Here is an 11,770-nt window from a genome sequence, read left to right as displayed (position 1 = left end):
ATTGGCATGTAATTGTCGACAGAGGGCGCTAAATGACTTTCCCATCGTGGTTGACATAACCGTTCCAATGTAAACACTAAACAGTCCTCTGCCCTCAATGTTTTACCGTAATGCAGTCATTCCGGCATGGGAAGACAGTTTTTTTTTTGCCTATATTTTTTCCTATTTTCTGAATGGATTATTTTAAATTCCATGGTGGTGGTGGTGTTGGGGGGGGGGGGGTTCTTATGTGAAGAGAGAGAGAGAGAGAGAGAGAAAGAGAGAGAGAGATACATACATACATACATACATACATACATAGATGGATACATACATACATACATAGATACCTAGATGGATACATAGATAGATAGCGTACTGACTTGGAACGTAAATAATAACGGTACGTCTCAGCCAATCACTATGCAAGCCTCATAGTTTTTCTGTCCAATCAGTGAGGACCTCGGCTGGTTGCTGCCTCACCATCATTTGCTAACAACTAGCTGGATGAGACGCTGGCTAGCTAGCCTGACACGTTCCGAAAGATCGTTTGTCTTTTTGGGGGAGTGTTTTTATGTGATCTTACACATCTGACCGATCTTCCAAACGACTACACCGAAGGTAAAGAGACACGTTTTTGAGTCCAGTAGATTCATGCTTGATGAACGTCGTGGAGAGAGGGAGAAGTGACATATTGATTGTTGATGTTGCCATGCATTTAGCAGCAGAATCGAACATGAGCCGAAAGGAAACTTTTCAGTGAAGCGTCACAGATGTATGTATTATTGTAGTTATATACGAACGAACAAACGAATGAATTAATGATTCGTGCATAAACTCATAATTCAATAGCTACTGGGACATTTCTAAGTTGGAAACTTCCCATGGATACTAACGGAATTTGATGCGAATAAACCAGGAAATGACATAATAGAATAATAGGCTTTTATATAGAGTTGCCTGTTGTTGGATTTTTTTTTTGGGGGGGGGGGTTCTTTCAGTTTTTCCTTGCCCTCTTGTGGTTCGATTAGGGCATAGGTGTCAAACTGCAGTCCTCCAAAACCTGCAGGACTGTGGATTGTTTGACACCTATGGATTAGGGGATGTCGTTGATATTTGTCAACTGTGGGCATGTGAAGCCCTTTAAGACTCTTGTGTGATTAAGGGCTATATACAAATTTAAAAAACTTGACTTGAGAAATATGTTTTACCTGAATTGTGATCAAAACACATTTTATGCAGGTACAGTGCAGTCTACAAGCGCCCCAAGTTAGTTTTTAATTTTTGTTTCGTTTTTGTTTTTTGGTGCTTTGTGTTGGGAGAGAAAAAAAAATGTTTCATGAACTACCCTTGATGCTAATGTTGGAGTGAAGTGGAGAGAAAATGGAGCAAATAAGGTACTGTGATGCCCTTGCATGTGGGCAAGGAGAGCTATCAATTTTGCATGGCTGTCAGTTTTGTGACATAACAAAAGGTTTCTATTTAGTCTTGAATGTGATACAGTTCTATTAAAATTGTCATTCTGTAGAAAAAGTTTCATTTTTAAATATTTACTCCCCCCCCCTCAAAATTTTCTGGCCTTTTTCCACCAAAAAGGTGCTAAAATTTCAACAAAAGTAAAAAAAAAAATATATATATATATGTTTTTACTTCTGTACTGAAAGGCAGTTCATATTCTGTACTTTTTAACTTGTACTCAAGTAAAGGAGTTGAATAAAGTACTTCTATTTTTTTTACACAAGCTTATGTACTTCTGTTTGCTGTAAATAGAGCGTGATTTCTTTCTAATAAACTAATTTGTCAGGAAAAAATGATGAACATTGACGTGTAATTTGACTAAATCAGATGCAGTTCATGCTGCTGTTCAGCCGGCAAGGAAAGCTGCGCCTCCAGAAGTGGTACGTGCCTCTCTCCGACAAGGAGAGGAAGAAGATCTCCAGAGATCTGGTTCAGACCATCCTGGCGAGGAAGCCCAAAATGTGTAGCTTCTTGGAGTGGAGGGACCTGAAGATTGTCTACAAGAGGTGAGTCATAACAATTCGGTACACCTGCTTAATCTAATGACAGTAAATACATAAACAATATCACAAAAATCAGCTCCTCACAAGTCAAAAGGTCTTCTCAAACGACATTTGAGCGTTTATTCGATAATATCTAGCATAAGGCCAATGTGCTCGTATGCTCTTTGTCCTCACTAGAAAGACATTCCAGCAAAGGAAGCATTAATTCAACTCAACTGAATTGTATTTATATCGCACGTTAAAACAATCATCTCTGCATACATGCTGTACGTGGATTAAAATCAGTTTTGAGGTCAAGCAAAATAAATAAATTAATGTCATAAGTTGGTAAGTAAATACATATAAATAAATACAAGTCGTCAAAGTGGGCAGAAAAAGACCAAATCCTGTCCATTTTAGTATTAAAACTAGCTAACTCTTGAATATTGTTTTTCAGCTTTTGCAACAGCTACTGCCAGGCAGTGCAGGCACTAAGAGTTCTGGCATTTTGCGCTCACCTTCTGTTGAGTTGGGCATGCCAGAAACACCCCCTCTGCTCAACAATGAAGGACTATGGTTTACTTATAAATAAAAAAATTAAAAAAGGGAATATTCCATGCTATGTGTTTGAATCATTCAAATACAAAGGCACTTTTCCTATAGTCCTATATAAGGATGGCATCACAAAAAGAGCGTACCCAGGTTTTTCCTGGCTCAAAATAAGGCAGAGGTGGTACAATTCTGATTGATTTGTGCTTCACTTGAGGAAGTTCTCCACAATAGGATTTGCTCGGGAAAGGCGGGCGGGGCATGCTGTTACAACACTTCGAGCTGATTGGATGAAGCAGAATCGTGTGCGCGTAACTTTTGTTTTCTACCAATCATGGCAAAGGATGAAATGTCGCCACCGACATGCGACTGTTGTGACTAGCTGATATCATGGTGTTGAGTTTATGTTGTCCGTTTTGCAATGTTGATATGCGCAGACAAATTCAGCGAGAACAGAATTAATTGCAGCGTCCACGCATTGGTCCACCGGTGTCGCCATGTTTGGTTTGTTGCTGGTCAGATTAAAATTGTTGATGTTGTCAACTCATGACTTACTTTAAATTGTCCCCTGTGTGTGTGCTAGATATGCCAGCCTGTATTTTTGCTGTGCGGTGGAAGATCAGGACAACGAGTTGATCACCCTGGAGATCATCCATAGATATGTGGAGTTGCTGGACAAATATTTTGGCAGTGTGAGTTTCCCATTATATGCCACATCCAATTTTTAACTCATTCACTGCCATTGACGGCTATAGATGTCAAAAACTAATTTGAACTATTTCTATTAGTTTCACTTTTTTTTCCACTTTTGTTAACAAGAGTATGAAAACTTAGAAAAAAATGTAGTGTACGTTTAGAACAGATATAACATTTTTGATTAATCGTTAGTTAACTATTGAAGTCATGCGATTAATTACAATTAAAAAATGTAATTCTCTGACGCCACAAATGTTTTAATATTCTTTTTTGTTTAATTACTTAATAATTTAAACTCAAGAGTAATCACAAATTTGATATCTGTTCTATATGTACAATACATTTTTTTCCTAGGTTTTCATACTCTTGTTAACAAAAGTGGAAAAAATGCAAAACGAATAGAAAAAGTTCAAAGGAATTTTTTACGTCTATAGCCGTCAATGGCAGTGAATGAGTTAATATGAGAACTAACTTGATTGATATCTGGATTATGTCCTCGTAGGTGTGTGAGCTGGATATCATCTTCAACTTTGAGAAGGCTTACTTCATCCTCGATGAATTCCTGTTGGGCGGAGAGGCCCAAGAAACCTCCAAGAAGAATGTGCTGAAAGCCATCGAGCAGGCGGACCTGCTGCAGGAGGTACATACGTGCACCCAGAACCAAAAACACAAAGCAACCGCAGCAATGGACTTGTAGGTTTAGCTGTTGATCTCCTTACGCTAAAGAACGGAAAAGACAATGACCACTAAAACAGGGATAAGAGTGGTCAGTGTTTTGAGATACCAGTGTTTTTGTTTTTTTACTAGCTAGCAAAAAACAAGATACAAGCGCTCTGAGGGCAGTGAACTCAACTTCACAACAAGCTGTGATACATAGTAAACCATTCTTCAAAATAAGAAGAGAGGCTTCAAGCTGTTAGCTGAACATAAAACTGAGTAGTACACTTTGTGTTTAGAACAACCACATGGCTTAGCTGTTCAGTCTGCTAGCTTAATGCTAACATTTAAATAGTGTCTGTGTTGCTGTGCTATAAGCCTTTAAGCAACGGTTTGAACATTACAGTGTTGAGTCATTCTTTATCCTCTGCGAAGAATGACAGTGTCATACTGATGACCTAGGGGTCGCTACTCAATTAACAATGCTATACATTTACATTTATTTTGAGAAAAGACGATGCCCATGTGATGTCTCTTCTCCATCCGCAGGAAGCAGAGGCCCCACGGAGTGTTTTAGAAGAAATCGGGCTGACATAGACTTTGTTGCCAGAACAAAAGCTGGCACGTCATTGGTCTCTCCCGTTTACTGTCAGTGTTGTACTTGTTTGTATGTAATCAACATGTCTGTGCTGTATTCTTCTGAAATGTGATCACCTGTAACGTCCCGTGACTGTGGTGGTGCAAAGTGCGGTTCAATTACGTGTCTCCTCTGTAGCAGCTCCCATAGTCGTGTCGTCTATTGCGCAACATCGCCGAAACCAATGTAGCAACAAGAACACAGCCTCAGTATCAATTATGCATCTGAAAAAAATATATAGTTTAAACAACTCAAGATTTTAGTACATTGACTTGTTGGTGGTTCATTCTTGACAGTGTTGTAGAAGGTTCTGAACATGCACATTTAAGTAACACGGGGTTTCCCGAACTCCAGCTGGTTTCAGCAAAGCAGAAGCGCAGCGTTATACTGATACAAGCCTGCCCATTAACGAAAGCAGTTATATGGAATTCAGTTCAAAATATATTTACGTGTAGTGTTGTTTGTGAAAATCAATAAATTTTTATTTTGTAAAAGGGACAAATGACAGTCCTTAAGTCAAAAAAGTGACCCAAATAGAAATAGCTCTATTTTCTTTACATTAATGCTTTGGTTTACATTTAAACGCTAACATATGACCAAAGAACTGTGTTTTACCTTTCTAATGGTGTCTATGAAGGCCTAATATGACACAAAAAAGGGATATGGTATTGCAACATCTATGGAACAAAGTATATTTTTCATTTCAATCCAATGAAAGACAAGCTGTCAGTTGTCCATTTCTCAGTACGCAGCAGCAAAAGAAATTGGAAATGGAAATTGTGAATGTCATGTTTATGAATTGAGAGGGAGGGGGGGGGCATAACCACATGGTGTGTATTCTACAAATTCAGCATTAATTTCCAGAAAATGACACTTTTCATTTCTGCAAAAGAAACCACTTTTGTATTCACCATCCTTTTGACATTTATATTTGACAGTATTTAACAATAAATGTCTTCAAACTGGAAAACAAATGTTGACTTTTTCTTTGCAGTTTAATGATCACAAGATTTCCATAATAGCCGGTTGAAAGTTGCAAATGATCACTTGAAATTCTGAAAAGTTGATAAAAGTTAAGTTGATCAACAGCACCGACAGAAACATTACCAATACATTTTCATCACATTAATTTGTAAATATTGACATGTAATGACATCAGCAGCTTTTTGTATCATTATGAGAAAGTATCTATTTGATTTGTTAACGATAGGCATTCGGCAACTAACGGGTGGCAGAAAGCAAGTGACAACTGCTATTCTGAAGTAAAAACGATGATAGTGACTTGTTTGGGTTTTTGACGGCAAGTAAAAAAAAAACACAACGGAACCTGTCACTACTTGGAGCCTATACTCTCCTATCAATATACAAAAAAAATACTTGACAGATTTTGAATTGTGAAAGCCACTAAGAAGAACTTTGTGCAGGTTCAACAACATGTGTCATACAGTTTTTCTCTACATCGTCAACGCTTGGACTTGGACTCAAGTCATCATTGTTCTGAAGGAGTTGAGCTTTTTCTCCACTTGGACTTTTTGCCGAGCGTTTGTCCGAAGTCTCGTCTTCGGACTCTCGAGATGAAGTCATCGCTTCAGGTGAACGGCTCCGCTTCTTGTGCTTCTTCTTCTTGCTTTTCTTTTTGCTCTTTTTCGAGTGTTTGTGGTGGCGATGTTTCTTGCTGTCCTCATCGGGAATGCTTCGGTTTTCGTCGTCATTCTCAGGGCTGTGATGTTTGCTCTTTTCTCTGCTGCCTTTGTTTCTTTCTGCGTCACCATTTCTGTCTTTCTCTTCACTTTTATTCCTACAATTCCTGTCTCGATCTCGACTCCTTTTCCGGTCTGGGCTTCTGCTGCTGGACTTGTCTCGGCTTCTGCCTCGGTACCTGTCCCGACTACTGTCATAACGTACCGACCCGAATGAGCGTCTGCTGTCGTCTCTTTGATACTGGGACGTCCTCCTATCTCGACTCCTTTCACTGCGTCGGTCGTCTTCTCGTCTGCTGTAGGACCTCTCTGATCTCGGTGGGCTTCTGCTCCGGTGACTCCTCCACGATCTGTCTGCCCTTCTCTCCGAGTATCTCTCCGAGTGACTCCCCTTGATGCTGCGGTCTGGTGAAATGTGAAGGTCCCGGTCGGCCTCCCAGAATTCATTGCCGGGGTTTCGGAATACATGCAGGAAATTGCAGTGTTTCCCTTTGGGGCACTTGTTTCTGTCAAACAGTCCTGAGGGATAACAAAGTGTTGTCAACCTTCAGGGGTGGAAAATTTCTTTCAAATTTTTCAGAAACTTTCTTTCAAAATTTTCAGAAACTTTCTTTCAAAATTTTCAGAAACTTTCTTTCAAAATTTTCAGAAACTTGTTTTCAAATTTTTCAGAAACTTTCTGGTAAATTTCCAAAGGCTGATAAGATGAGGAATTTGTGAAATAATTAGGGGCCAACCTTTAATTTTGTAAATATCTTGTGTAGTCCCATAAATGCTCATGAATTCCCATGAAAAGTTGGCAATATTAAAAATTGATGGCATTTTGCAACACTATAAATCTCACATTGAAACTTGATCTCACCACAAATGGCATTCTTCCACCGTGTTACAGGACATATCTCACAGTGGAGCTGCTTGCCGGCATACCACCTTCCGTTAAATTTGATGAAGGCCTCTCTACACTGCTCTTCACTAGTCAGAAGACAACAAATTCAAACTTTTGTTCAAAGTCGAGATCATTTGTTATGCAGAAATCTTTTCAAAAGCGCTTGTTTGATACTTACGTGTCAAACTGGATGTAAACATTCCCTCGCAGGTGTGACTCATAGTTACAGCTGACCTAAAGACAAAGATCACGTCATAAGCTCGTCTCAAGATCACGATGTAATACTAATTACTAGTAGTGAGTCTCAGAAGGTATCTTGCAGGTGTACCTCAGGGCTCAGTTCTCATCCCATTTACAGGTACATTTCTCTCAATCAATTAGATTGTTGTAGAAAAGTGCATTTACTATATTTCATTTGTTGACTTCAAAAATTGAAACTCATACGGATTCTTTAAAATACATACAGAAGGAACACAGTACACTATTCATAAGGCAGACACCTAAAGTACCTAATTTCTATTCACTTTGATTGTTTCTATAACATTAAAAAAAATTAGATACTGAATTGTCAAGTGTGCTTAGCTACAAGCAATAATCACCAAAATTATGAACATTTAAGTACTGAAGATTCACTGCGTGTGTGTGTGTGGTGAATCTCTACACAAGTTACTGAAATAAATGTTTGCACGATACTGTATTCTAATTTACTTAGATGCACTAAAATATAATAGTTTTGGAATGACGGAAGTTGATAGGTGTTTTTTATTTTCAAATCAATTAGCACTATCCAATCAATTTTGGTGGTTGTGACAAGATTTACCTTAAACTGGACCACCTTGCCGACGGTTTTAAACTCGGGCAGAACGTCATGGTAGAATTCATTAAAGGACTCGTGCAGGTCTTCCTCGCTGTGCTCCAGTGACGCATCCCCGTCGTAGTCGTCACGTCGAGACTGTTCCATGCCGTAGGTTACGAACATAGCGCGGATCAATAGAGTGGGGCTGGTTGATGGGTAAGCGTGCTTTCGAGAACATCTAAAATCACCGGGAGTGAAAATGGCAAAAACAAATACATTTGTATGAACACTGGTAAAATGTCAAAAAATGAAGTGGACATAAATGACCACCATAGAGTCCAGAGGGTGACTAAAGTCATGAAATAAGCTAAGCCACTGTACCTGTCCCCAAATCGACAGGATCCGGTCTTGAGGAAGAAAGGGCAGTTTGCTACATCTCGCTCGGTCCCATAATTTTTAGATTTCTCCGTTACCGGAGCCTCAGGATTCATCCATGGCCCTCCATTAGCTAGCTGCAAAACAACCAACACGGTCAATTTCGGGGGACGTTTCCTCTGCTCAATACCAACACAGGTATTGGGTGACATAACAATGTTGCATTTTGTACCTGGCACATGCCGCAATTATAGAAACCATCCGAACTATACAAAAAAAATGCAATATAACAGCACATGACTGTGCAACATCATCAGGAGCAATCCAGAATCGTAATCACAAGATAAAAACATTTTTAAAAAAGAACAACAAATGAATGTAATGTATTAATGGGACGAAACAAAAGACACAAAACACTTTACCTGATTTTCTGCTTCATCCAACATTTTCTGAACAGCCTCCTACAAATGGTGTAAAGAGATGTCAGGTGAAAATGTGAAATAGGCGGAGCATATCTGTACCTTCTTGTTAAGACCGCATTCACAGGGGGCAGATAATCACAACAATTCTGGAAAACTTGATTAAGTTCACTAAAAAAGATCCTTAAAACACAAAGTTAAAAGATACGTCCTCGCCATGACAGTTCGGGTGCTGGTAAAGGACTTTTGCAACAGTATCTTTGTTAAGGAGTAGGATGCTTGCTGCTTGTGCCACTTTGTCAAGGAAAGAGTGATAAACACGTTTTTAAAAAAAATCAAAAACACAATGAACTTATGACAGTGTCAGCTCAAAATTGAGCATTATTGCCATTGTCGACTTTTTGGATATAGCCCTTCCATTGAATTTCAATAGCCGTAGATTGTATGTTGCGTATGTTTGATTGTAATAAAGCTTGAATCTCATTTCTAAATGGACATCATCAACAATGAAGATTAAGTAGAAGTGGATATATTTCTCTCCGGTTTTATCCTCCCACGGCTCGGTTCACCTCTCTGTCTCGCTTCTCTTGCTGCTTCTGCTCTTTTTCTTCTTCTTCTCTCCTCTGCTGAGCCTCCCATTCCTCCTTTATCTTTTGCTGCGGACACAGCAATTAAACGTAAACATCGCAAACATGCCAAACAAGAGTTTGAATAGTTGACTTCTCAGCATCAGAAAACATATCTAATTGATGGCCCTTGCATGAGGAAAATTATTCATTTCTCTTAGAGGTCAAATGAGGTGAGGGTGTGGAGACACTCTCTGCTAAAAGTGTCACACTATTGACCCAGATAGCCATGATTTGCTGCTCACAAAATAACCATTTTGCAGTTCATTTTTGGAATTTTTCCTTCATTATTCACTGAAAACTCAAATGATTTGTATTTGTGCCCAGGCCAAAGCCCGGTGTGACATAAAATTATTGCTTTGGCGCCATCCTATGGCATCTTGGAGCCAGGGAACTATAATAAAATGATCAGAGAAGCTTTATTTGGACAGACCAGCGCCATGTCTAACAGAGAAGAAAAAAAGCGTTGCCACCATTTTGTGGCATCTGCATGGTGTCAGATGTCATAATAAAAGGTCATTAGAAACCTAATGGCACCACCTGCTATTTGTTTGTCCATATAGATAAAGGGAGTTGTTTATTTAGGATGAGACCTTTATTTAAATATGGTGGCCACCATTTGAAGAAAATATTTTTTGACGGATTGCTGATGAAATCAAATAAAGATCACATTACCTCGTCATCCTCTCTGCGTTTCCTCGCAGCCGCCTCCCTCTCAGACGTCAGACGGAATTCTTCTTGTACGAGCCGCTCTCGCTCCAGCCACTCTTCATGTAGCCGTTGCCTGGGTAAAAAAGTGAAACGTGACTTAAACGCCATCTGACCCAAATCAGTTTAGCAACTGTGGCGTCAAGGCTTCTTCTATGTGTGCTGAATTTGTTGTACAAAGCAACAAAAGCAATGCTAAGATCTATATCCCACCTTTCCTCATCAACAATACTGGCATCTTCAACATCCTCTTCAGCCATTTCCTCAGAGGGCTCAACGTCTCCACTTTGTTCAGCTACAACAGAAGACGGTGTGTGTTTACTGTTTGGCATTATAAAATATCCTAAACAACAAATTTTCATACCACATTCTCTGGTCCGGGCGATTGCTTGTCGTTTCCGCTTTCTTCTTTCTTTCCTGGAGGCAGCCTTGCGTTGCTTGTAACTAAATTAAACAGAACAAACCAAGTTAAACCACACTGGTCATATTTGCAGAGTAGGTTATTTCCACAACAGATGCCAGGGCATATTTTATTTACTATACTGATTATAATAATTTAAACGGGAAATTTAACTTAAATTCTGCTTCATAAAGTGTAAAAGAGACTGTAAAAAGAAAAAATATGAATGTATTTGACATCCAATAATCCCCTATAGATGCCACAAGATTCCAGTAAAATACTACAAGTCTAAATGAATCTCGTCAACTCACTAGCTCACTGGCACCAAAATAAAACAGTAACATTAACAAAGCACTACTTTTGTCCAGATTAAGCTCTCAACTCACGTCAACATAGTTCCTGGCACAAAAATGCCATGAGTCAGCGGCAAAGCATTACCTTTGTCTAAACCATAAGTCTCAAACGCTAGTAGTCTTAGTTCATAGCGTAAAACAACGTTACAGAAAAACACACTTACTTTAAAGGAGGAGCACAGTTCATTGGAGGAATAGACGCTGCCATCACAGCTACCGCTAACGATAGCTAACTACCTAGTCAGCTAATGTTTATAAGCCGACTGCTTTAATGTTAGTAAATATCAAATCACGGTACGTAAGATTCAACGAAGTGACACAATATTTACACGATTTGACGCAATTGTAGGTCATTTAGGTTAGCTAGTACCACTGATCTGTATATTGTATATATCAGTGGCAAGTACCACCATGCGAATTTGTTGTTTGACAGAAAGGAGTACTTCCGGTGTGAGAAAGAACTGCTTCCGACGTCAAATAATGTTTGACAGATTTTGAAAAGTTGATGTACTGTACATCACTTAAAATTAATTGAGTTGTTTAGAATAATACATATATTTATTTATTCCCAATTTTGATTAAATTAACCAATTATTTTATTGGATAAACGAGTCAATACATTTTAATTAACATTTTTTTTAGAAGATTTATTTCAAATATATGTATACAAATATTCAGCAATCTTGATCATAATCATCTAGGCGGCCTGGATAAAAGTGCCAGCCATATATGGTGTACGCATACGGGCTAAACTGCCAAACTCACTGACAATATAAGAATACTGTATGTACATTTCTGGATGTTTCATTTATATTATGGAATTATATAATAGGAGCTGCTTTAGCTGCCAAAGAATAATAATAATAATAAATGGGATACATCAATTTACACAAACGAGAAAGACTGCACTTCAGTTAATAAAATACGAATAAGTTATGGTTTTCCTATTGTTGTATTTGTCCTTTTAGTGTGCAGGGGTTTATATTACT

The 11,770-nt window shown here is 38.7% G+C and overlaps 2 protein-coding genes across 2 annotated transcripts; one reads left to right on the top strand and one right to left on the bottom strand.

Annotated features, from left to right (window-relative positions):
* The first annotated feature begins 436 nt into the window (after window positions 1-436).
* LOC147177237 (AP-1 complex subunit sigma-2) lies at window positions 437-5,486 on the top strand. The gene is made up of 5 exons (XM_086071494.1): window positions 437-600; window positions 1,825-2,003; window positions 3,112-3,220; window positions 3,727-3,864; window positions 4,431-5,486. Exons 2-5 carry the CDS (start codon window positions 1,825-1,827, stop codon window positions 4,476-4,478), a joined length of 474 nt encoding a protein of 157 aa, XP_085927620.1. The 5' UTR covers window positions 437-600; the 3' UTR covers window positions 4,479-5,486.
* An 8-nt stretch (window positions 5,487-5,494) lies between these two features.
* zrsr2 (zinc finger (CCCH type), RNA-binding motif and serine/arginine rich 2) lies at window positions 5,495-11,215 on the bottom strand. Its single transcript, XM_086071493.1, has 11 exons — window positions 10,946-11,215; window positions 10,393-10,472; window positions 10,242-10,323; window positions 9,996-10,104; window positions 9,264-9,350; window positions 8,698-8,736; window positions 8,282-8,412; window positions 7,925-8,138; window positions 7,283-7,338; window positions 7,081-7,190; window positions 5,495-6,737 (listed from the first exon to the last, which is right to left on the bottom strand). The coding sequence occupies exons 1-11, from the start codon at window positions 10,987-10,989 to the stop codon at window positions 5,923-5,925; spliced, it is 1,767 nt and encodes a 588-aa protein (XP_085927619.1). The 5' UTR covers window positions 10,990-11,215; the 3' UTR covers window positions 5,495-5,922.
* Window positions 11,216-11,770: the final 555 nt, after the last annotated feature.

This window comes from Leptonotus elevatus, chromosome 3 (assembly GCF_054856555.1).
Source record: "Leptonotus elevatus isolate MCC_2025b chromosome 3, RoL_Lele_1.0, whole genome shotgun sequence".
Classification (NCBI taxonomy): domain Eukaryota; kingdom Metazoa; phylum Chordata; class Actinopteri; order Syngnathiformes; family Syngnathidae; genus Leptonotus; species Leptonotus elevatus.
This window is presented reverse-complemented; position numbering and strand designations above follow the sequence as displayed.

Coding starts and splice junctions, on each gene's coding strand:
- LOC147177237 (XM_086071494.1), top strand. CDS start 1,825: ATGCAGTTCATGCTGCTGTTCAGCCGGCAAGGAAAGCTGCGCCTCCAG. Junction 3,221..3,726: donor TGGACAAATATTTTGGCAGT/GTGAGTTTCCCA, acceptor ATGTCCTCGTAG/GTGTGTGAGCTGGATATCAT. Junction 3,865..4,430: donor AGGCGGACCTGCTGCAGGAG/GTACATACGTGC, acceptor CTCCATCCGCAG/GAAGCAGAGGCCCCACGGAG.
- zrsr2 (XM_086071493.1), bottom strand. CDS start 10,989: ATGGCAGCGTCTATTCCTCCAATGAACTGTGCTCCTCCTTTAAA. Junction 8,413..8,697: donor TGGATGAAGCAGAAAATCAG/GTAAAGTGTTTT, acceptor GTTGTTTTGCAG/CTAGCTAATGGAGGGCCATG. Junction 6,738..7,080: donor GTGGAAGAATGCCATTTGTG/GTGAGATCAAGT, acceptor GTTATCCCTCAG/GACTGTTTGACAGAAACAAG.